At 44.2% G+C, this 26810-nt stretch overlaps 1 protein-coding gene across 1 annotated transcript in view; it reads right to left on the bottom strand.

Annotated features, from left to right (window-relative positions):
• ZC3H18 (zinc finger CCCH-type containing 18) overlaps positions 1-20125 on the bottom strand; it is an 83662-nt gene extending 63537 nt beyond the window's left edge. Inside the window, exons 1-3 of the mRNA XM_072117110.1 lie at positions 19973-20125; positions 13394-14195; positions 5966-6050 (exon numbers count right to left, since the gene is read on the bottom strand). Coding sequence (XP_071973211.1) covers positions 5966-6050; positions 13394-14182 — 874 coding nt within the window. The 5' untranslated portion in view covers positions 14183-14195; positions 19973-20125. The remainder of the gene's footprint in view (positions 1-5965; positions 6051-13393; positions 14196-19972) is intronic.
• Between the last annotated feature and the right edge of the window lie 6685 nt (positions 20126-26810).

The following is a 26810-nucleotide window of genomic DNA, read 5'->3' as shown; positions in this document are numbered from 1 at the left end:
CTTTTTCATTTTTCCGTGTATAGAGCTGTGTGAGGGCTTATTTTGTGCGTAACAAATTTTACTTTCCCATGATGTTATTTATTATTCCATGCCATGTAGTGGGAAGCCGCAAAAAAATTCCAAATGTGGAAAAATTGAAAAAAACTGCATGTGCGTCATGTTCTTGTGGGCTCAGTTTTTACGACTTTCACTGTGCGCTCCAAATAACACCTCTACTTTATTCTTTGGTTCGGTACGATCGCGGTGATACCAAATTTATACAGGTTTTATTGCGTTTTAATACATTTTCAAAAATTAAACGAATGTGTACAAAAAAGAAAAAAATTTTTTTTGCCATCTTCTGACGCGAATAACTTTTTCATACTTTGGCGCATGGAGCTGTGTGAAGTGTCATTTTTTGCGAAATGAGCCGACGTTCTCATTGCTACCGTTTTGAGGACTGTGCGACATTTTGATAATTTTTTATTACATTTTTTATTTAATCTAAAAAGGTGTAAAAGTCGCGTTTTGGACATTTGGGCGCCATTTGCCGTTCCGGAGGTCACCGCCGTCAATAACCGTTTTTATATTTTTATAGATCGGGCATTTTGGGACGCGACGATACCTAATGTGTCTGTGATTTTTACTATTTATTATATTTTATATCAGTTCTAGGGAAAGGGGGGTGATTTGAACTTTTTGAATATTTTATTATTTTTTTACATTTTTTAAACTTTTTTTTTTCTTTTTTTCCCCACTATTTCTTAGACCCTCTAGGGTACATTAACCCCAGATGGTCTGATCGCTCCTGCCATATACTGCAATTCTACTGTATCGCAGTATATGGCATTTCTGCTCACTATACATTACAATGAGCCACAGGCTACCATGGCAACCGATCGCCACCCCCCGATGACGTTCGGGGGAGCGGCGATCGGAGGTAAGATGGCGGCGCCCATGCGCCGCCAAATGTAAAGTGCCGCCGGCGACTTTGCCGGCGGCAAAGAAAAGGTTAACACCGACCGCGGGTGATAGCGATGGGTCTTTGCTGCGATATGCAGCAAAGCCTCTCTCTGTATGAAGAAGGCTCAGCCCGTGAGCCTTCTTCATACAACCTTCACAGCTCCATGGCGGATATATCCGTCACGGAGCGTGAAGGGGTTAAAGTTATGTATTTCTCCAAACCCCCGAAGATCTGGAGGAACAGTCCCAGAATTCGGTCTCTGTCCCATGGTCCCAAGTGGTGAGAGGTCTTGGGCTGCAAATCCATTGTTACATACAATAGCTTCCCTCATCACCACCCAGCCTCTTCTGCCTGCTTCAGAGCTGTGCATAGCAGAGGCGGATGCAAGACTAATGCGTGTAACGGGAATCACAAGGTAAGGAATAAAAGGAAGGAAGGAAGGGGCCACAAAGTAAAAGAAGAAATTAAAGGAGGGGAGTCACAACGTTAAGGTAAGAGAAGAAAGTAGGGGGGCGCAATTTGAAGAAGAGAAAAAGGGGGCCAAAATGTAGGAGGAGCCACTTTGAAAGGAAAATGATGAGGGGGCACCTTCATGCATACATGAAAGGCACATAGCACACTCACTGGGGGACATGTATCAGTTTTTTTTCCTTTGGTGTATAATTGAGACATTTGGCGTCTCTTTTTTGCGCCTTATGATCCTGTCTTTTTACTTGTGATACATGTTCAGGTTTTCCTATCCTGGCAGGTGCAAATCTTGTCTTGTTTTTGAGACTTTGTTGCAAATGTCTCAAATGAACATGGACACAAGCCATGTGAGGGGGTTATATACAGGCATGGAGACTACTGTTAATTTTGGATTTCAGGCCAAGTCCTGCATTTTTAAGCCCTCTAGTTACACCTCAGGGAGATGACGACATGTGAGGCTGCAGTCACAAGTGGTGTAAATGGTGAGGTCACACGTTGGGTTTTGGTTGCGTTTTCATTGCATTACAACTGCTGAGGAGGGGTGTTTTGCCGAATTACATTACTGTTAACATTTATGTTTACAAAATGCATTTGTTAAGGCATTGTAAATGCGTTTGCATTGCATTTTGTACATACAAGTGTTAACAGTAATGTAACTAGGCAAATTAACTCTCCTCAGCCGTTATAATGCATTTCAAAGCGCAACCAAAACGCCATGTTTGACCTCACCTTATTTTAACAAAAAACTGGTGAAATTATTGACTCGAAAATTGTGAAATAATTCCAATTTACATGTTAAAACCGGGTTCATGAAGAAAAATCCTTAATTTGCCCTTGCCCAAGACCAGGTGCAGATTTGTGCATCAAAAAGCGAGATGAAAAGTTGCACGGAACAACTGGAAAATAAAGATACACAAGGCACTGCATAAGGTGCAGTCCAAGGTTTACTTGAAAAACAACAGCAAAAGTTTAACTAGCAGAAATAAAGATACATGTCGCCCAATGACTACATCGAATGACACGTGCACACTTTCATCCCATACGTACACTCAGATATACACTTTATATATAGCACAACAGCTTAAACAGCTCCTTTAAGAGATACCAGTCTCTTAAAGTTTTCTCACTAATGTAAACCAATAAAAAAAAGTCTGTCAAAACATTTTAAATACCAAAATTCTCATTGTCTGCTCTACCTGCCCGTCATTAGAGAGCAGTAACCTTTGTCCTGCCCAGAGTTAAATTGCCTGATGTATGTGATCACTGTCTGGTTTTTCCCACAGCTATGAAGTAATGTGGCTTGTTGTTGCCAGGTCAATAAAATCCCCGTAGTGTGATGTAATTTCTCAATTCATTCTTTACATTCCTTTTAATATCATATGATAATGTTAAAGCATTTTAAGGATGGAAAAACACAGCTTAGAGCTACTGTCATTCTGCAAGTGCTGGGGCTACTCCCGCTTTCTGCAATCATCACAATGCCTCAGTCACATGCAGCCCTGACATTATCAGCATCATTGTGCTGATGAAGGGCTTGTTTCTTCAACTAGAACTCTTGTCTCCCTTCTTCAACTTCCGTGGGGAAATAACTTATTCAAAATCACATTCACTTTAATGCTACTTTAGGGAATTTCTGCAATAAAATCTGTGCAGAAAAAAGTGAATAATCAGCATTCAAAGCAGTTAAGACTAAGGCTAAATTCACACGATGTATGCCCGCCGTATCGCAGTACGGTGGGCATACATTGGTGCCGGGGAGAGGAGCAGGGGATGAGCGCAGCTCACCCCCGCCCCTCTCTATAGGAATACACACCGCACGGCGCTGTATTCCGTCAAAAGATAGGACATGTATTACCGCTCCGCTACGGTACAGTCAGGGCCATATGGGGGGCGTATATACGCCGGATGAAGTCTAAAAGTGTATTCACACGACCATCGTCCGCATACATCCCTCATGGACAGCTATGGTACCGTGTATGGTGAGCTCAACGAGTGCTCACCGTTCCAAGCCGCAAAAAAAAGATAGAGCCTGCTCTATCTTCGGCCATGAGAACAGTCGTGCAGCATTATTGTCTATGGAGAAGGGAGTAGTCACCCTTCTTCCTTCTCTTCAGCGTGTCCGTAGCCGGACGGGCATACATTAATGTGAATGTAAAATTATTACCAAAAAAGAAACGGAGTTGCAACTTTCATTAAAATCAATACATATAAATCTTTATTTTTCAACACAAGACAACACAAAATTGTACTGTCATTCAAAATGATGTAATTAATAAATTTTGTGCAAAGGAAATCCAATACAAAAGGTCCAGTGAGACAAAAACCTCATGACCACATGCCAGGGTACATTGCTGAATTCTATAGTAAGTGCATCAATAAAACGTAACGGACAAGTGTCCTACCCATTGTCTGTCGTCTGTGGCTGCCTCCTGGACTCCCCAACGCGCGTTTCGCCCATGCTTCCTCAGGGGGTACGAAACTGACGCGGGGAGGGCGGTTTTTATACATGTGGACAGAGGTGCGCACGCGCACTGATTGGCGCGGCTCCGCCACTGTCCCAGCCGGCGGCATTGTGGCGCACTGCGCATGACCGGGTATCCGATAGCGCTGTCGGACACGGCGCATGCGCGCTAGTGCCGTGCCGCGCCGCCGGAAATGGGGCATGAGTCGGACCCGGAAGCTGATCACGGCGCGTGCGCCAAATCCACCTGTCCACATGTATAAAAACCAGAAGATCCTCAGCAGTATATACCAGTGGCTGCAAATGAAGAGCTCTGTACTAGCAGTATTGCTATGTGGTTCCGTTCTCACACACGGTTTTATTCAAGGATGCCAAAGCAGATGTTATTGTAACAGTTTTTTTGTTTTTTTAAATTACAATCTTCAGACTTGCAGAACAAGGCTACATTCACACTGCCGTTGCCCGCCCGTACCGTAGCGGGCAACGGCAGTGCACGGGGAGAGGAGGAGCCCCTCTCCATAGGAAGTAATGGCGCACGGCGCCGTACTACGGACAAAGATAGGACATGTCCTATCTTTTTCCATGGTACGGAGCCGCACGTGTGCGGCACCGTACCGCTCCCGTAGGGCGCCGTATATCAGTATATCGGCCGTACATTCAGTGTGAATGTAGCATAAAGGTAACAGTGTGAACATTGCAAATCACAAAGTGCAACATGTTACATTAAAAAACAACGACATAACAGTATTTCCCCAGGAAAGGGATAAAATTCAATCTATAAGTTTTATATTTCCCTAAATGGTGGCATTGAAAAATACAACTAGTCACACAAAAGAAAAAAAACTTGTTGTTTAACCCCTTCACGCTCTGCGACTGATATATCCGCTGCAGAGCTATGAAGGGTATATGAAGAGGGCTCACGGGCTGAGCCCTCTTCATACAGAGATGGGCTTTATTGCATATTGCAGCAAAGACCCATCGCTATCACTTGCAGTCGGTGCTTGCACAGATTGCGGGTGCTAACCTGTTCCCCGCCGCTGGCAAAGTCGCCAGCACTTAAAGCGTGGCGGCGCACGGGTGCCGCCAAGTTACTTTCGATTGTCATTCCCCCGAACGTCATCGGGGGGCAGCGATCGGTTGCCATGACAGCCTTGGGTCATCGTCAGACCAAGGCTGAATGGTTTCTGAATATTCTTTACAATGAGCCAGTGGCTCATTGTAATGAATTATAAGAAAAACTCCATATACTGCAAATAGTTGTATTGCAGTATATGGTAGGAAAGATCTGACCATCTAGGGTTAAAGTACCCCAGAGAGTCTAAGAAATAGTAAAAAAAAAAAAAAGTTTAAAAATGTAAAAAATTAATAAAAAATATTAAAAGTTCAAATCACCCCTCCTTTCCTTAGAGCTGATATAAAATATAATAAACTGTAAAAATCACAAACACATTAGGTATCGCCATGTCCCGATCAAAATATAAAAACGGTTATTGACGGCAGTGACCTCCAAGACAGGAAATGGCCGCCAAATGTCCGAAATGCGACTTTTACACTTTTTTTTATATGACATTAAAATGTAATGAAAAAGTGATCAAAACGTCACACAGTCCTCAAAATGGTAGCAATGAAAACGTCGGCTAATTTTGAAAAAAATGACACATCACACTATGAAAAAGTTATTAACATCAGAAGATGGCAACTTTTTTTCCTTTTTCATACACATTTGTTTAATTTTTGAAAATGTATTAAACTGCAATAAAACCTGTATAAATTTGGTATTACCGTGATCATACCGAACCAAAGAATAAAGTCGAGGTGTTATCTGGAGTGAAAGTCTTAAAAATTGAGCCCACAAGAACGTGACAAAAAAGCGTTTTCTTTTCAATTTTTCCACATTTGTGTACTGCTTCCCAGTACTTGGCATGGAATAAAAATAACATCACGGGAAAGTAACATTTGTTACACACAAAATAAGCCCTCACACAGCTCTGTACACAGTTATAGATTTTTGAAGGTGGAGAGCGAGAAATGAGCGAAAAAACCTGCATCCTTAAGGGGTTAAGACAGAAAGAGACGCTGCTAGAGAACCTTACCTTTCATAAAAAAGCGACAGGTTAGCCGGGGTCTAGTTTTTCTGTCATTGGGATCCTTGACTTCACCTTCCTCAAGGTCATCATCCTGAAGAAATAAAATAACAGAATGATATAATATATGAAGGTTAATATGAAGGTATTTCGATTTCTGCAATATCCCTGGGCACAACTCTGGGAGTAAAGTTTATTAGACTGCTACAACTTAGGCTAAACTCACACTACTGTTCCTTCACTCTTAAAACAGTGAATAGAGGTTTAACGTAGTTCAAAATTCCATTGACAAAAATGGATGTAAATTTTATGTCATCCTTTATGGTCAGTTTGGTCAAGGATCCTTTATCCATGCTTTTTTCAAACTGAAGAAAAGCACTGGAGGCTCTCATTTTTCCTGTAAAAATATACGTGTGATCCTGGCCTAAACGGAACATAATGGTTGACATAAAATTTACATTTATGTCATTGGGATTTTTAGGCGATATGTTAAACCTCCAACTGATTTTATTAACCGATTTAAAGGGGTTTTCCGATGAACGAAAGTTAGGCCCTATCGACTAAACTTGCTGATCAGTAGGTGTCTCAGCGCTAACTTTTGTTCATGGGAAAACCCCTTTATGGAACGGAAGGAAAGAAACAGTAGTGTGAATTGAGCCTTAGGCTTCCGCGAGATGGCAAAAAAGTAGACATGTAAATATTTATGGTACAGCATTTTTGTCGACTTTTATTTGCCGTGTAGAAAAAAACATTCCTAAATGGGTGCACTGCTAGGGTCCCGGCTCCCTTCACAAGTATAACCTCCCTTAAAGAGAACCCGTCATACAAAATAACCCACCTAATCTAAATAGATTTTCATAAACTGCCATTAGAAAGAATTGCCTCTATCCCTTCATTGTCTCTCTACATGCCTGCAAACTTAAAGGGGTTCTCTGGAGGTGGAAAAACATGGCTGCAGTCTTCCAAAAACAGCACCTTACTTGACCATGGGTAGTGTGTGGTATTGCAACTAAGCTCCATTCATTTCTACACAGCTGAGCTGCAGTACTGGCAGTAACCATGGTCAGTTGTGGTGCTGTTTTTGGAAGACTGCAGCCATGTTTTTCCACCTCCTGAGAACCCCTTTAAGCATTGAGGTCCTAAAGCTGTATGCAAATGACCTGTGAAATGTCCAATGAGTCATTAGCATATTCAGCTGTCCAGCTTATTCATGAGTGGGAGGTACAGCCCCCCCCCCGTGTTTGACTGACAGCCTGTATAATGGTGTAACGGCTGCTTCATGTGCTTGCTGGTGGCCACGCCTCCTGCAGCCTGTGTGTATATATAGAAGAGATACAACAGTTCCAGGATGCAGCCATGTTATAGCAGAACATGTCAGGTACTTGTGTAGCTGATGTCTGTGTCTCTGTGTATTAGGAGGATGCAGCAAGTCAGCAGATGCAGCACACACTAGCAATGCCTTACTATACAATACACACAGGCATGAGTAGGGGGAGGAGAGGGGGAACAGTAATGACATCACTGACCCTGACCATGTGTCCAGCCTCATTTACATAATAAAGAAAATATGATTTTATAATGATTAGTATATGAAATAACTAGATATCTAGATGTCATCTGCAGACCTGTAAGCCAATCAGCCACCAGCAGGCTTACGTGATGTCACACAGCCCTATAAAAACCGCCATTTGCAATGTCGGTATTTCACACTGCATGCGCTGTCTGTAGCGTCCAGCTGCTTCTACTGAACTGTGCTGTAGCGATTTCTGCTCCAATCCCAGGGTGTGCATTTAGGGGGATCTGTATACCCCAAACAGCAGTTCTTTTTCTGTTAGTGAAGCCAGTAGGAAGAAATCTGTGTCATATCCCCCAGATGCTGTAGTGATTTCTGCTCCTCTCCCAGGGTGTACGTTTTGGGACATCTGTATAACGCAAATTCCCATAACTTTAGCAACACAAAAGTTGAGAGCAAGAAATACGTGTCAAATGCACATGGTTGATTAACCACCAGGCACAGGTCGCTGCACAGTAAGGGAATGTCGCAGCAGTGGCGACTCTGTTAGGCCAGAAATGCCGTTGTCATCTAGCGGCAGTGTGTTGATCAACAACCCAAAGGTTGATGATTGTTTGACTAGGTCACCCAATTCCTCAAATATGACATCTTACAACTCCAGCCAAAAGTCCATGGGTACAGATACAACAATTAGTTGGAATGGCCAAGGAGCAGGTCAGCGGCCTTCACCTTTCCCTACTAGGTGGTCTGGGCTCAGCTCCACTATAAAGCGAGGACGAAGTGTTTGAGGACAGTCAGAAGAGGTTACAGTGAAGACAGTGTAGAGGTGGGGCAGACATCTGCTGCTTCGTGCAGTAGGCAGGCTGTGCATGCTGACACAGTTGAGGAGAATAGCAGTGACAGGGAAACGCAAATTGAAGATGATGTAGCTGATCCCACTTGGGAGCCGGGTGTAGCAAGGGATTCAACATCGTCGGGAGAAGAGTGTCAGCTTGCATGTCAGGCAGCAGAGCAGCCAGCAAGTTAGCAGGGTGGCAGCAGTGCAAGGACGGGAGCCAAATGGCCGCGGGATACAAAGCCCGCTTCAGAAGTCCAAGTAAGCAGTGGTACAGAGGGCCAGTGAGGCAGCAGTGTTAGTAGACACTCAGAGCTGGCAGTAAAAATATCCACCTCAGTGGTGTGGCAGTTTTTTATTAAGACACCAGAGGAGCCAAGCGTGGGTATATGCAGAATCTGCGGGCAGAAAGTAAAGCGCGGCCAGGGAGTTAACGTTGGCACCACGGCTCTGCGTCAACACATGCAGCGTCACCATCCAATGGCCTGGGAGAAACGTGGAACAGATGTGGAGGTCCATCCTGCCACCGCAGCAACAGCAGAAGCACCTAGTGGCACACATGCCATTTCAGCCAGTCACGGCTCCAGCTCCTCTGCCAAAGGGAGCCGTTTGCCTTTGACATCTCCCGGTCCTGATGCTCCTGCTCCTCGCTTTGCATGGTGCCAGCAGTCGTTGAGTGAGGCGATTACAAAGAGACAACTGTATGCGTCCAGCCATCCTAAGGTGCAAAAGCTGACCGTGCTCTTGTCCAAGTTGTTGGTACTACAGTCACTCCCTTTACAAAGTCGTGGACTCTGCACCCTTCAGAGAACTAATGGCTTGTGCCGAACAGAGGTGGAGAGTTCCAAACTGAAATATTTTTCCAAAAAGGCAGTGCCAGCCCTTCACAAATATGTAGAAAAGAAGGTGGGCCAGTCCTTGAATTTATCAGTTTCTTCCAAGGTGCATGGCAGCGCGGACGTGTGGAGCTACCGTCAGGGCCAGTACATGTCCTTTACTGCCCACTGGGTGAATGTGCTTCCCGCCCAGCCACACCAACAACTTGAACAAGAGACACCACTTCTCCACCACGTTGTCAAACTGCTGCTCCTGCGCCAGTGTCCGGATCCTCCTCCTCCCCCACAAGTGCTGCTCCATCATACCACATGTGCAGGGCACAGAGGTGTCACGCAGTTTTACACCTCTTTTGCCTGGGCGAACAAAGTCGCACAGGGGAGGAACTGCTCCGCGTAACGCAACAAGAAATCAATCTTTGGCTTTCTCCGCGACAACTGAAAATCGGAACCATGGTGACATTCAGAACCTGCCGTTTGCTCAGGCCCTTTGAAGAGGCCACGTTATTTGTCAGTTGCCAGGACTGCGGGATGAATAACATCATTCCACTGCTTCATGTCCTGGAACTCATGCTGCAAAATCTGTCTGGTCAGGGCACTGTAGAAGTGGAGACTAAATCTCATGGCCACATGAATCCGGTGGAGGAGGAGGATGATGACATTGGAGCACAAGCAGAGTCTGGTGAAATCAGTGGCTTTTCCACTGTGGCAGTATACAGTGGAGATGGAGGCCGAGAGTCCCTCAGAGTCACTTGCGCAGATGTCCCGCAACATACTGCTTTGCCTAACTAGTGAAAGCCAAATAGTGAACATCCGGCATAGGGATGACTTTTGGCTCTCCACCCTCTTGGATCCTCACTACCAGTCAAAGATGGATGACTTTTTTTCCATCTGTTGAGCGGGAGGAACAACTGGCGTACTATAGAGAAATACTGAAAAGACAGTTGGCCACGGCCTTTGTGCGCCATTGTCAATCCTCTGTCAGGTCTGACTGTGGGATTCCTGGCTACCCTACAGGCTATCTGCAGCCAGGAAATACAGACGGTCTCCTACTTAAGAACACTCGACATACATACGACCCCTAGTTACAAATGGACCTCTGGATATTGGTAATTTATTGGGCTTTAGTCCTAGGCTACAATGGTCAGCTGTAACAGTTATCAAAGGTGTCTAATGAAGCTTTATTGTTAATCCTGATTGGGTTTACAATGATAAAATATACAGTTCCGACTTACATGCAAATTCAACTTAAGAACAAACCTACAGACCCTATCATGTATGAAACCCGGGGACTGCCTGTACCTGTTTTCAACCTGATTCGTCATTATTCGATTCGGGTGAAATCAAATTTTTTCAGCGAATTTGGCTGAACTGAATTTTACCAAATTTGTGAATTTGTAGTCATTGCACATGCAACACCAGTTACAGTGAGGTACACAGAGTTTCCGAATGACACATGCACATCCCTGTATACATATGCAGTCTCAAACCGGTATCCTCTATGTTTCTACATACAATATTGGTTCTGACTTTTTCCCATGACAATAAAGACACCTAGTGGCAAATAAATAAAACTGCTACTTTTTTCTAAGCTTACATTAGATGGTTCTATATGACCCCCTACTGTCAAAATATAGTATTGCATTCTTTTCTTATCACATTTCCTGTCAAAAAGGCAGAAATGATTACTTACTGTATATATTCGAGTATAAGCAGAGTTTTTCAGCAAAAAAAAAAAAGTGCTTGAAAACCCAAACGAGTAAAAAAAAAAAAAAAAAAAAATTCAAAACGCACCTTTCTGGCGCCCCCCGCAGATCTGTGTGATACGTCCGTCAACAGCAGGTGCGTGCAACGTCACAGGCTCTGACGTCAGATTCCAATAGTATTGTGTGTGCCGCACTCAGAGCTGTGCGCCGCACGGACCTGCTGCTGACGGATGTATCGTACAGAAGACCTGTGGGGAGGATATGGGCTGGCAGGCTATATACTACAGGGGGCTGGCAGGCTATATACTGGGGGGGGGGGGGGGGAGAGGCTGTGATCAGTGGATTTCGCCCCCTTGGCTTGTACTCGAGTCAATAAGTTTTCCCAGTTTTTTTGTTGTAAAATTAGGTGTCTCAGCTTATACTCTGGTCAGCTTATACTCGTCCTATATGGATGTAAGATAGCATTGCTGGATAATCTTATGTACAACCCATCTCTCTTGTATAGCTGTAAAAGACAGGACAATACAGTAAATTAGATTTCTCAGTTGCAGGTACATAATAAGGGCTCAGATGGACGATTTGCTGTGCATGCGCACACAATATGGACGTGCTCAGGCTGTATTGTGTGCACATCAATTTTATTCTGGTGTTAGTGCAACCCTAATAGGACCTTCACTGAGTTTTGTGTCTCAGTCGGCTCATACACGGGGCTGTGGAAACCACAATCATGTGTACGAGTCCACAGAAATACATGGGGTCAAAAACAAAGTTTATGTGCATGAGGCCCAAATTAACCAAAGTTAGAATTCTATGGCTTCCCTGTTCCCATAAAACAGTGCATTGTGGGATATCAGATTACATAGTGCAGCTGTTGGGTCACATGCTTCTCAACGTGTTTGAGCTAAATCTATACCGTTCCAAGGGTAACCAAGAGAACCAACTGTAGGTAAAATGAGAAAATAACATGAAGCAAGAGTAGAAGGACAGCAGCAGGGAGCATTATCTCTGCTTATCCTTACATGAGGCTGTGAGTTATAATGAAAGAAATAGTTACAGTAATGATGTTTCCCAGTATTAGAAGACTTATTCAGATGTGTATTTTCACATACAAATGCTATCATTTTTCATTATTTGCTATGGGCTTATTCAGCTATTTTTTTTTTTTACAAACCCAAAGACAATAAAAAAAGACCATGAGCCGCAAGTCAGGTGGAGAACGAGGAGCCGAGCACTGCTCCACAAATCAGGGCAGGCATAGGACCAGCCCTATGCATAGTGGTACGGCCTGGACACATTGCTGTGAGACATTGTTTGGTCACCCACTATGCATAATGCACCTCTACAGTGCCTGCTACTGTTTTTGCGGATAACTCACAGCTGCTATATATGGACAGGTGAATGGAAGGGAGTATATTGTCAATTGTATCTATGTGTGTATTCCATGTAACTATATAGAACAACCGAGCATTTTGTACTGCCACGCTACTCATTAGTGAGAAGAGGATCCCCTGTTGTTCTATTTATCGGACCCTCACCGATTACAACATTATTCCACATCCTATGGATGAGAGATGACTTCCAATGTTGGGACTACCCCTTAAAAGTTGAGGCATGCTGTGATTTCATGTAATCAGATATATACCTTGGGTACATTTTGCAAATGTTGGTAGGTAGAGGACATCAAATAACACCCTGGTCACATGACATGAAGCAATACATGGTGAGAAGGCAGAGTGGGGGAGAGTACAAGTGAGTGAGGGTATGCCCCCACTGACCCAGGATTTGACTGTATGCCAGGTAAGTTGAAAATGATTTTATGGGGATGTGAGAGGAAACACTTTTTAGCTAAATGGGTGGTATTTACCGTATATACTCAAGTATAAGCCGACCCGAGTATAAGCAGAGACCCCTAATTTTACCACCAGTAGTATACAGCCTGCCCCAATAGTAGTATACAGCCTGCCCCCAGTATGCCAAGTGAATAAAAAAAACCAAACTTAATACTCACCCTCCGACGATACTCACCTTTGATGCTCGGCACGGCTCCCGGTCCTCGGCGGTGGCTCCTGGTCCTGGCGGCGGCTTCCGAACCTCGGTGGCAGCTCCTCTCTTCTTTCTTCACTGGCGGCTCCCGGTCTCTTTGCTTACGGACGCACACTATGATGCGGCAGTGTCGCCGCCGATGACGTCATCAGCGGCGACAGCTTCGCATCTTAGTGTGCGCCCGTCGGCAGATCGCAGGGACGCGACTGCCGGCTAGCGAAGTAAGCAAAGAGACCGGGAGCCGCCACCGAGGATCCGGACACCGGAGGGTGAGTATTATTATTATTTTTTTTGACTTTTTTTTTTTTAGTTGACTCGTGTATAAGCCGAGGTGAGGTTTTTCAGCACATTTTTTGTGCTGAAAATCTCGGCTTATACACGAGTATATACGGTAGTTAAAAGGTGAACTTTTCACTAGTTGTGTTTGCAAAAATGTGGTGACAGATTTCCTTTAATCTTTCTAATCAGTGTTAGGGAAATCCATCAACTACAAATAAAATCACTCACATCAATCTCTCCTTCATCAATCTCGCCATCGTCCTCCTCTTTCTTCTTGTCCCGCTGATCCTCATCTTTACCACTCTCATTCTTCTCGTTGAGCGGAGAACCTTCTTTCTCTTTCTCTTCCTCATCATCAGCCACAAGTTTCTCTTGGTCTTCATCCTGGTTGGGACCTGCAGGTTCATCTGGGACCTCCTCATCATAGTCCAGTTCATGCTCATCCAATTCTCTTGTCACAGAAGAAGCTTCATCATGAAGGTCATTGGCTGGTTCATGGTCATCATCATCCTCACGTTGAACATCTTGCTGGTGTTCACTCTCGGAGCCAAGAGATCTGACCTCACTAAAATGATCCTCATCATCAGAGGGATGTTGAGACCTAATAGAACATCTGTCATGTTCTTCTGAGCCATCTCGGTTCTTTTCAGTAATGTCCAAACTACCTTTCTCTTCTGGAGGAGAATCAGGTGATTCTTGGGGAGGTTCAAATTTGGACCCAGACATGGCTTTATCCTCTGGAAAAACTGTTGGGGAATGTTTATTATTTGAGAAGGGGCTTGTGTTCTCTCCTGAGCACAATAAAGGTTCTGTCAAGTCAAAGGGTGGGCTTTCATCTTCTGAAGGATCATTGTGGCCCCTTTCCTCGTCCTCCTCCTCCTCCTCCTGCTCTTCCTCCTTATCCTGCTCATGATCTGAAGACCGATTTCTGTCATCATCATCATCCTCTTCATCTGTCAACTCAGGTAAAATTTCTTCAGGAGACAGCGGGTCCTCCAGACTATCTGCTGAAGCCATCTGTCAAATGTACCTGAAAAAAAAAAAAAATTAAGTAAAATTTTAAAAAATTACAGACCAAAGAATGTAGTAAAGTTATTATTTAAATCTTTTGATTATATTTATGTACGACTCTTCTATGCCACTGTAACTCTTTACTGGTTATTTTTTACGTAGAACACCATATTTAACCGGTTAAGGACCGGGCCCTTTCCTGTTTTTTTCATGTCCATTTTTCACTCCCCACCTTCAAAAATCTATAACTTTTTTATTTTTACACGTAAAGAGCTGTGTGACGGCTTGTTTTCTGTGTGACAAATTGCACTTCATAGTGATGGTATTAAATATTCCATGACATGTACTCGGAAGCGGGAAAAAATTCCAAATGCAGTGAAAAAGGTGAAAAAACGCATTTTGCGCCATTTTCTTGTGGGCTTGGATAATACGTCTTTCACTGAGCGCCCCAAATGACAGGTCTACTTTATTCTTTGGGTTGGTACAATTAAGGGGATACCAAATTTGTATAGGTTTTATAATGTTTTCATACATTTACAAAAATTAAAACCTCCTGTACATCTTTTTGAGGCTGCCGGCAGCCATCACTGTGATAACACCCGCGATCGGTGCTAGCACCGATCGCGGGTGTTACCGGTAAGTCTTTGCGGCAATATGCAACAAAGACTTACCGGCTATGGAGAGGGCTCAGCCCGTGAGCCCTCTCCCTGCAGCGGGACCCGGCCGCCGCCGTGAATACACGGCGGGCGGTCGCAAACCAGTTAAATAATCTCTCAAACTACAAACGAACATAATGGTGACCTTGAGTCTGTCCGAAATAACAGGTTGATGGGACTTGTAGGCTTAAAAAGCATCTACCACCAGGATGAAGGACTGTATGCAAATGAGTCTGAGGGCTGCAGGCTCCATAGGTGGTAATGGAGCCTGGAGCCCCTCAGGTTCATTTGATTAGAGTCTTTCATCCGTCCTTTAAAGGAAACCTACCATTTGGTATTGGTCGTTCTGACCCACACATCTCAGCTACACTTATGTGCAGGTATGATGCAGAAACATATTTTGGTTAAAGAGAACCCGTCATGCAAAATAACCCCTCTAATCTAAATATATTTTCATAAACTGCCATTAGAGAGCTTTGCCTCTATCCGGTCATTGTCCCTCTACATGCATGTAAACCTAAGCAATGTGGTCCTAAAGCTGTATGCAAATGACCTGTAAAATGTCCAATGAGTCATTAGCATATTCAAAAATATATTAGCATATTCATATTATAAAAATAGATTCTTATATTTGCCCGGCCTCCCCCCACATGAGCTCTCAGGAGCATTAGGGCATGCGCATTGCTGGCTTGCAGAGCGAACCCGCCAGCTCGCAGGGCAGCTGCACGTACTATGTACAGGTATGGCTGAAAGCTCCAAAATATAATACAATACAGAACAGAAATGTGATCCACATTTAGGGATGATATGGGACAATCACCTGTGACCCATATTTATTCAGTTTGGCTACTTCTCAATTGAAAGTGTTAGGAAAGGTCATGTTCAGACTTCAGAAAACGATAGAAGATAGATGGATTCAAAAGGCGGCCACACATTTAGTTTATTACATGTGGATTTGCCAAACAGAATTTCAATGTGGAAAATCAACAGGATAATTCAGTAGCAGTGTAGTGTATGGGACTTATGAAATTCACATACACACATTGCACAAACAAAATCTGCAGCAAACAATAGCATTATAAAACACATCAGAAACCAGCAACAGTAATTCCGCAGACATTGCACTACGTCTGCATTTAGCCTAAGGGCGCTTTCTTGCATTAAAACAATGGAAGACACCAAGTTCTGGTTACCGATTTCTTGCGTTTCCATTGAAACGCATAGCCAATCGGGCCAAGGCCCTCTTTCCTAGTGCTGCGTTTGTAAGGCAGCACCAGCGATTCTTGTGATTGCACCTCAAGGGTTCAGCCACAGTATATAATAGACAACCCAGGGTCAAGGGACACAGTTCACACCCCTAAGATCCACCAACACATTGGTTGCATATCCTTTGTATATATAATAAATGTTTCAGATGGAAATTCTCCAAATCTACAATTGTGTTTTTTTTTCTATTCTGTGATCATATGGATAAAAACTTACACCCACAAGTCTGAGGTTCACTGAACTGATCAGACGAGAATCTGTATTTTAAGATAATTGATCCCTGTGGGAAATTAATCCAAGGAAGCAATAAAACCCCAGATGCAGCAATTCCCTTTGCTGATGAATACAACCCAGGTAAGACATTAAAAAGGGGGGCACAGCCAACGATAAACGCCCTGGTTGTCAGGTATATTCACATGTAAAAAGGGTTCCTCAATGTTTAATATGAATAATTCTTTCCTATACAGCCGCAGCTTTAATTAGAAAAGAGAGAGGCAATGAATTGTAACAAGTTCTGCACCAATAGGATATGCCATCACTTACACCCATAGGAAATGCCATACTGCCAGCCACATTGATCCTAAGAATAAAGGGAGCACAATGCTACACTATATTTTCTCTGTGAACAACCTAGCCACCCAATTTGCTGGGAACTGCAGAACAGCCCCAGATAAGTGACACACGCACAAAACACTGTGCACTCAAAACCTAGATAGGGACGCAACTAAATGAACCCTACATCCTCATCAGTCTCAGGATCACTAGGAGTTCCACAAATCAGATTACAACTCTACCTAAAATGCACAGATTTCCTACATAACTACTAGCACATGGTAGGGTCAGTTAATACTAGGCTGCTGCAATGAGAAATAAACAACATAGGCATCAGTGTAGTGCAGTTACAGAAATATATTTTCTGCAGGAAACTTGGGCAGCGACACTGTGGAAGCAGTAAGGAACTGGTGTTCCTGAACACTTACATTGTCCAATAGGTGCCAGACGTCAGCCATAGGTCGCACTAAATGTTTTCTGACAGATTAAAAATACTCTGAGCATTTTTGAGTAGCATTTTAGAAGAGTTGAAATGAACAGTAAAGCAGATAAATGACACGCAAGCATGTACATTACCAGGTTGCTATTTTATGCAATGAAATACATAAATGGTATATTTAGTAAATTCAGCATAACTGGTACAACTTGCACTGGGGGCAGGATTCCACCTTAGCATTGGGAATCTGCAGCAATTAAAGGGGTTTTCCCTTCAAATCTATTAATGACATAATCCTATGGACCTACATTTGGGACCTGCACTGGGAACAGTGGTGGCTGACCCCTTCCAGCAGCGGACCTGAATGGATAGTGTGCCGCATATGTCTTACACCAATATCGTGCAATAGGTGTGACATTACTGAATATGTTGCGGCTGAGCCACCAATTGTATCATTGTAGCCAGCCTGCTGCAATTACATCCTGTATGTCCCCAGTCTAAGGACATGTACAGGTCTTTACAAGGGAAGTTTAAAAAAAAAAAAAACATTACTAATAACATGGACATTTTTTGCAACATAATATCTTTTGGGGAATGGAGGGGTATGCACACCTCAGTACCCTGTGCTTGGACGTGCAGTGCAGCTGTAAATGCATGTTTCCATAGTCCCCAGCAGCTGCCCCATGCCCCAGCTTGCAGGGGACTATAGGACTAAAGATTACTCAGAGACAGACTCAGCCTATCACAGATGCCCCAAATGTAACTGCTCACCTCAAACCACAGCTCCGTAGGCATTTCACAGGAGTCCAGGAACAAACCACACCTTAATTTGTGACAGCCCCAACCTGTAAGCATTGCAGTCCAGGGAAATATGAAGAGGGAGGGGGCATGGCCTTGGTAGCTCCACATACATAAGTAGTTTGTGTCCATACATAAATTAATATGATTGTGTGCAGGTGATCTTTGAATGGGCAATGAGACCGTGGAACCCGAACAGGCCAAACGCTACACAAATGTAACAATAAAAGGAAATCTACAAAGTCAAGCATGATAAACCAGATGGCCCTTCTTACATCTGTTAGCCATGACCTCCTTCCTTCTAAAATCAACATTTAAAATTATGCTAATGAATGAGGGGCTGCCCTAGCCCCTCTGTGATCCGACTTTACTTTCACCCTCATTCCTGCTCCCACAGCACTTCCTGCTCACTGCACAAGTGCTGAGTGTGAAGGGTGAGACAGTGTAACAGCCTATAAATCCAGATCACAGAGGGGCTAGGGCAACCCTTCTGGCTCATTAGCATGATTTTAAAAGTTGATTTTAGAAGGAAGGAGGCCCTGGATAAAAAATATAAGAAGATTACCACAGTCTCAGTACACAGCCAATGTGGCACAAGGGGTAAGAGGTGTCACCCTTGTATGGGGGCAGGGATCTAGCCGTACAATTTTCAACCAGATCATGGCCTGCATTACGGTCATGTGAACATGGTCTTAATCACAAAGTACACCTGCCCCCCTTAACAACATGTCAGAGATGTCTGGTATGCAACATTTTGGGATTACTCTATACTTGGATATTTGGTGATGATATGCTGTCTCCTTATAGTAGGTTTTAAAAAAGTATTGTTTTTGTAATTTAACCAATGCCCATAAAATTAAAAAAAAGGGCACTAGACAATCCCAATAAAGTCCCTCAAGAAACACAGCTAAGTTTTAATTAAATTCTGTAAGATATTAGAAAAAGCATAGTTGTAAAAATAATTACATGTTTTTGCAGTATGCTCGACAAATGTTTAAAAAGTGGGCATTGATTGCTGGGCACTAGGTCAGTCTTTTTACATAGAATTTTTAAGCAAAAAATTTGAAAATATTGTACTAAATTAGCAGTAAATAAAAATCTGTTTACATTTTAAATATACTGTAGCAGCTATCCCCTTCGAGATCTTGAAGATAACAACATTGAAAAATTAAAGTTCCCACCTCGGGCTCCACTACAAACAGAGCCGCATTCTTTCCCATAAATATAATTTTGATATTTTTAATCATCTAATCACTATGTGGTTAAACCGGGAGTGGTTGGAGGGTGATCATATTCTGCAGAACGTGGTGGGGAGTCCTTGAAGTCAAATGAAGTTATCCAGGTTTTGTCTGGCAAACACTAATGTACAGTGGAAAAGGGGGAAAAGCAGCACACAACCCCTGCTATTCATGGTTAGCCAGTTGGGCTTCCTAAAGGAATATATAATGGTATAAGGGAAGTAGAGAAATCCCCTACACTGGATATCACCTAACATGCCCAAACAAAATACGATGGTCACTTTATTATGACAGTTAATTATCATCAAGTATACCCCAAAACAGGGTGTGCACCAACTCAATGTTCTTAGTCCAGTGTTACTGCTGGAAGTGAACCCAGACAAGGGGTTATTGGGTAGACCCTAAAATGAGTAAAGCCAGAAGCCATTTTGGGGAAAGCAGAGGTTAGCAGACACTACAACCGGACATTGCTGGGGAGGATCAAACAATGGAGATTTTAGGGGGTTATCTAACTGTATGACACAATCAGGTCCATTCCAGTCACATGATTTGCCCCTGCACTTTCCAGCAGACAATATATGCGGCTGTTTTGGTCTTGCAGTTCTGCGACCGACACAAAACCCATGAACCCCCCCCCCCCCCCCCCAAATCTAGTCTGCAGCCTCATTAGGCACAAGGAGATGCATTCATAACACATATGAGAACCGAGGAGGGCGCCACCAAGGTGTCCGTTAAAATGAGGGTTTCCTCAGAATATGAAAGACTCCTACGGACTGAGAGCGGAAAAGGCAACCTCTACAAGCTGCTGGATAGTACAGGCCACTATCCGCTACGACACTATATGCCTTACCTGAGGAAAGAGGAGCAGGGACGAGGCCGGGCTCCTCTCTCATACACTGGCGACAACGAGTGACGGGGATCCCGCTCCAAGCGCAGGCGGCCTCACTGACGTCATCACTCAGCGACGGCTGCTCACGGGCGCCATCATCCGGTGACGTCTACACAAAGCACGCGTGACGTCGCCTATTTGCGTAACCACCACGAAGGCTCTAAGCGAGAGAAAGACGAACAAGTCTCACCTCACCGACCAGCTGTAGCATCGTCCTCTGCAGAACCTATGCGGACTTCCATCACCAGGCCCAGCATCCACCTCTCATGTCATCCTGATTTCACTCCACTACAGAGTGTCTGTATTTACTGCACTAACAGTCCCAGCATTCCCGGATCATGTACTAGTGCTAGCATCTCCTAACCTACTCCTGCACTAATAGTCCCAGCATTCCCTCATGTACTAGTGCTAGCATCTCCTAACCTACTCCTGCACTAATAGTCCCAGCATTCCCGGATCATGTACTAGTGCTAGCATCTCCTAACCTACTCCTGCACTAATAGTCCCAGCATTCCCTCATGTACTAGTGCTAGCATCTCCTAACCTACTCCTGCACTAATAGTCCCAGCATTCCCTCATGTACTAGTGCTAACATCTCCTAACCTACTCCTGCACTAATAGTCCTAGCATTCCCTCATGTACTAGTGCTAGCATCTCCTAACCTACTCCTGCACTAATAGTCCCAGCATTCCCATATGTACTTGTGCTAGCATCTCCTAACCTACTCCTGCACTAATAGTCCTAGCATTCCCTCATGTACTAGTGCTAGCATCTCCTAACCTACTCCTGCACTAATAGTCCCAGCATTCCCGGATCATGTACTAGTGCTAGCATCTCCTAACCTACTCCTGCACTAATAGTCCCAGCATTCCCATATGTACTAGTGCTAGCATCTCCTAACCTACTCCTGCACTAATAGTCCTAGCATTCCCTCATGTACTAGTGCTAGCATCTCCTAACCTACTCCTGCACTAATAGTCCCAGCATTCCCATATGTACTAGTGCTAGCATCTCCTAACCTACTCCTGCACTAATAGTCCCAGCATTCTCTCATGTACTAGTGCTAGCATCTCCTAACCTACTCCTGCACTATTAGTCCCAGCATTCTCACATGTACTAGTGCTAGCATCTCCTTACCTACTCCTGCACTAATAGTCCCAGCATTCCCACATGTACTAGTGCTAGTATCTCCTAACCTACTCCTGCACTATTAGTCCCAGCATTCTCACATGTACTAGTGCTAGCATCTCCTTACCTACTCCTGCACTAATAGTCCAGCATTCCCGGATCATGTACTAGTGCTAGCATCTCCTAACCTACTACTGCACTAATAGTCCCAGCATTCCCACATGTACTAGTGCTAGCATCTCCTAACCTACTCCTGCACTAACAGTCCCAGCATTCTCTCATGTACTAGTGCTAGCATCTCCTAACCTACTCCTGCACTATTAGTCCCAGCATTCTCACATGTACTAGTGCTAGCATCTCCTTACCTACTTCTGCACTAATAGTCCCAGCATTCCCGGATCATGTACTAGTGCTAGCATCTCCTAACCTACTACTGCACTAATAGTCCCAGCATTCCCACATGTACTAGTGCTAGCATCTCCTAACCTACTCCTGCACTATTAGTCCCAGCATTCCCTCATGTACTAGTGCTAGCATCTCCTAACCTACTCCTGCACTAATAGTCCCAGCATTCCCACATGTACTAGTGCTAGCATCTCCTAACCTACTCCTGCACTAATAGTCCTAGCATTCCCTCATGTACTAGTGCTAGCATCTCCTAACCTACTCCTGCACTAATAGTCCCAGCATTCCCTCATGTACTAGTGCTAGCATCTCCTTACCTACTCCTGCACTAATAGTCCCAGCATTCCCTCATGTACTAGTGCTAGCATCTCCTTACCTACTCCTGCACTATTAGTCCCAGCATTCTCACATGTACTAGTGCTAGCATCTCCTAACCTACTCCTGCACTAATAGTCCCAGCATTCCCGGATCATGTACTAGTGCTAGCATCTCCTAACCTACTCCTGCACTAATAGTCCCAGCATTCTCACATGTACTAGTGCTAGCATCTCCTAACCTACTCCTGCACTATTAGTCCCAGCATTCCCTCATGTACTAGTGCTAGCATCTCCTGACCTACTCCTGCACTAATAGTCCTAGCATTCCCTCATGTACTAGTGCTAGCATCTCCTAACCTACTCCTGCACTAATAGTCCCAGCATTCTCACATGTACTAGTGCTAGCATCTCCTAACCTACTCCTGCACTATTAGTCCCAGCATTCCCACATGTACTAGTGCTAGCATCTTCTAACCTTCTCCTGCACTAATAGTCCCAGCATTCCCTCATGTACTAGTGCTAGCATCTCCTAACCTACTCCTGCACTAATAGTCCCAGCATTCTCACATGTACTAGTGCTAGCATCTCCTAACCTACTCCTGCACTATTAGTCCCAGCATTCCCACATGTACTAGTGCTAGCATCTTTTAACCTTCTCCTGCACTAATAGTCCCAGCATTCCCTCATGTACTAGTGCTAGCATCTCCTAACCTACTCCTGCACTAATAGTCCCAGCATTCCCAGATGTACTAGTGCTAGCATCTCCTAACCTACTCCTGCACTAATAGTCCCAGCATTCCCGCATGTACTAGTGCTAGCATCTTCTAACCTTCCCCTGCACTAATAGTCCCAGCATTCCCGGATGTCCTTGTGCTAGCATCTCCTTACCTACTCCTGCACTAGTAGTCCCAGCATTCCCAGATGTACTAGTGCTAGCATCTCCTAACCTACTCCTGCACTAATAGTCCCAGCATTCCCGCATGTACTAGTGCTAGCATCTTCTAACCTTCTCCTGCACTAATAGTCCCAGCATTCCCGGATGTCCTTGTGCTATCATCTCCTTACCTACTCCTGCACTAGTAGTCCCAGCATTCCCAGATGTACTAGTGCTAGCATCTCCTAACCTACTCCTGCACTAATAGTCCCAGCATTCCCACATGCACTAGTGCTAGTATCTCCTAACCTACTCCTGCACTAATAGTCCCAGCATTCCCTCATGTACTAGTGCTAGCATCTCCTAACCTACTCCTGCACTAATAGTCCCAGCATTCCCACATGTACTAGTGCTAGCATCTCCTAACCTACTCCTGCACTATTAGTCCCAGCATTCCCACATGTACAAGTGCTAGCATCTCCTAACCTACTCCTGCACTAATAGTCCCAGCATTCCCATATGTACTTGTGCTAGCATCTCCTAACCTACTCCTGCACTAATAGTCCCAGCATTCCCACATGTACTAGTGCTAGCATCTCCTAACCTACTCCTGCACTAATAGTCCCAGCATTCCCACATGTACTAGTGCTAGCATCTCCTAACCTACTCCTGCACTAATAGTCCCAGCATTCCCGCATGTACTAGTGCTAGCATCTTCTAACCTTCTCCTGCACTAATAGTCCCAGCATTCCCGGATGTCCTTGTGCTAGCATCTCCTTACCTACTCCTGCACTAGTAGTCCCAGCATTCCCGCATGTACTAGTGCTAGCATCTCCTAACCTACTCCTGCACTAATAGTCCTAGCATTCCCTCATGTACTAGTGCTAGCATCTCCTAACCTACTCCTGCACTAATAGTCCTAGCATTCCCTCATGTACTAGTGCTAGCATCTTCTAACCTTCTCCTGCACTAATAGTCCCAGCATTCCTTTTGCCACCTATGCAGTAATAAGCCCATTGGGGCAGTTTTATCAAGCTGTCTGAAAGTCAGAATATTCTTAGTTGCCCATGGCAACCAATTACAGCTCAGCTTTCATTTTACCAGTGATCATGAATATTTCAAAGGGAAGCTGCGATTGGTTGCCATGGGCAACTAAGAATATTCTGACTTTCATACAGCTCGAGAAATTTGCCCCATTATCGTTATTCCTTTAAGTGGATTTGAGCTGATGTTCAGGAACGTCCAAAAGCGGAAAGGGGCTAATGGGAATCTATCAAAGATTTTAAGCCCCACTACCTTGTAGATGAGACATGCCAGAATACTCCATTCCCTATAAAAATAGTTTTTATATTTATGTACATGTATATATGTATATTTGGTTTACTTCTCTAGATACAATCTAGTATCCAGATGCTTTTAGTCTGCATTCAGGTTTTTTGCTGCAATTTTTGATGTCCAAACAAGAAATAGAGTGAAAAGTAGAGGAAGGACAACACCTGGCAATATGTTCTGACCCATTTTGATCTGCACCTATTTTTGGTTTGAAAAACTGGATTAGAAATCCTGAAAGTAGGAATAAAGTTAATCTGTATATAATTTATTCTCCGTATAAAAGTTTATTGTCCGCAAAAAGACATCAATTTGCTGTCTGCGCATAGTCCATATTATATTCACATCTGCAACTTTTTAAGTTTTTGTGGCATCAGTTTTTTTCCAAGAGAATTTCCTAACAAGCAGAAAATATAATACATTCGAATGCAGTCAATTTTTTTGGGTACCCATTGGGGGTCATTTACTAAGGGCCCGATTCGCGTTTTCCCGACGTGTTACCCGAATATTTCCGATTTGCACCGATTGTACATGAATTGCCCCGGGTTTTTGGCGCACGCGATCGGATTGTGGCACATCGGCGCCGGCATGCGCGCGACGGAAATCGGGGGGCGTGGCCGAACGTATTCGGAAAAACCGCCGTATTTAATAACCGAAAATGTGTCACTTGACAAGCGCTCACCTTCACCTGGTCCGAGGTGGTGCATTGAGGCGCGTTCCTATGATTTTCAGCGCAACGGCGGAGGAACTGCATTCATAAATCCCGGCCGGACCCGAATCCTGTGCAGAGAACGCGCCGCTGGATCGCGAATGGGCCGGGTAAGTAAATCTGCCCCATTGTGTTCTGTTCGTGAGAAAAAACAGGGCATGATGCTTTGCTGTTTGCAATATGGTCCAGGGTAACATATGGTCCAGGGTAACATATTTCCACCTGCGGACAATGCTATTTTGACATCTTTGCATCTTTTCAGTACATTGTAGGGACTATGAGAGTTGCAGAGACCCACAGCTCAGGTGAGAGAACTAACTGTCCAAAGAACTATTGACCTGTGTTCACACTTTCCAGAAGGATTGCAATTCTAAATGCAATCCAACCAGAACGCCAAGGGGCTTGGCCCAAACATATATGCAGCTAGCCCATGTTGACGTTATAGCCCCTACATCTTAGGGTGCAGAATGTTGAAGTGACCTGCTCTCTACATTGCTGCTCAAGACTACCTGTAACAGTAACTGTCTAATATCTACAAGGCAGGCTTGCTGCAATCAGGAGATAATATATCTATATTAAGTGCAGTGAGGTACCATTGAGCACCAGATGGCGCCACCACCTACCCCACATTCTCCTAAAGTAGATACATTCGAAGATGAGGTAGCAGAATCCGATGCCTGCTCCCACCAAAGTCAGAAGATGCAAATTAACTACAAAAAATTGGCCATATCTGATACGTTCCGTACCATGCAGAAGGAGATAGACTCTCAGGGTACCGATAACAAATGCAGGATCACTGCTTTGGAGCATGACCTGGCGGACACTGTAGCAAAATTGAATTCATCTTTGCAAGAATCATCAAAGATTGCTGATAAACTCGATGATCTAGAAAACAGGTCTAGTCGAGGTAACATCAGAATGTTTGGAATTCCAGAAGCAACAGCTGCCTCTAGTCTGTCATTCATCTTCTCCACTATTCTGCCGCAACTACTAGGCCTTGTAGGACCCTACAAGGTGGAAAGAACGTCTGGGATTGGCCCCCAAAGATCTCCACGGTCCCCCTCTATGCATCCATCAGGGAGGGAGGATCGCTCGAGACAGGCGAAAACAAAATATCTGGGCTATGCTGAAAAAGAGGCGATCATGCAAGCCTATTGGAGACTACGGGGCCCCTTGAAGATTGAAAATGCCACAATACTACTATTTGCAGATTATTCCGTTGAGCTCATTCGGAAGTGGGTGAGCGTTCAACAATATTTGGACAGTGCTTTTCTGAAAAACCGTTAAAATTCCAGCTGCTCTACCCAGCAAAATTAAGGTTGTCCACCCAGACGGCAAATCTCACACCTTTACGGACCCTGTCCTGGTAGGGAGATCAATAGAAGTTCTATAGGCTTGGAAAAACTCAGAAGATAATGATGGTTGTTCTCCAGCGGATCAAAGGGCAAGCTTTTCATCAGTAACCAGATCAAGTCTGCCGTCCGGTCCGCAGCGTCAGCAGAAAAATACGAGACATATCTAAAATCTAAGATGTCTAAAAGACTATTACTGGGACTAGGGAAGGACAAGAACATAATTAGGGAGAAGTGGCGAGAGACCTTCTTTAAACTTTTACACGTGGCCATATATACCTTTAATATCCCACCATCTGAAAGAAGACCTGATAGGATCACAGAGTGCCCTAAATGTAATGTACCACTGGTGGATCTCTACTACTCCATCTGGACATGCCGCTATCTCAACTGTTCTGGCAAGACATCCCTTTTCTGACCAGTGATTACTGTCAGACAGCTTTTTCTTGTCGGTCCCTCTGCAACCTCTACCTATGTTATTACATTCGGTCACCTTGGCAACAGCCGATGAAGAGGTGGAGACCACGTTGCCGCCAATAGGCCACATACTATTACTAGTGGCAAGATGTTGCCTTCTAAACCATTGGCTGGAACCCACGCTCCCTACCGTTCAGGAGTTCTTGGCTGAGGCCCCTTCCACACATTGCAAGTGCAATGCGTTTTATATGGATGGGTTGCTAGGTGA

This window comes from Engystomops pustulosus, chromosome 7 (assembly GCF_040894005.1).
Source record: "Engystomops pustulosus chromosome 7, aEngPut4.maternal, whole genome shotgun sequence".
In the NCBI taxonomy this organism is placed as follows: domain Eukaryota; kingdom Metazoa; phylum Chordata; class Amphibia; order Anura; family Leptodactylidae; genus Engystomops; species Engystomops pustulosus.
The sequence above is the reverse complement of the archived record's forward strand: the minus strand, read 5'-3'. Positions and strand labels throughout refer to the sequence as shown.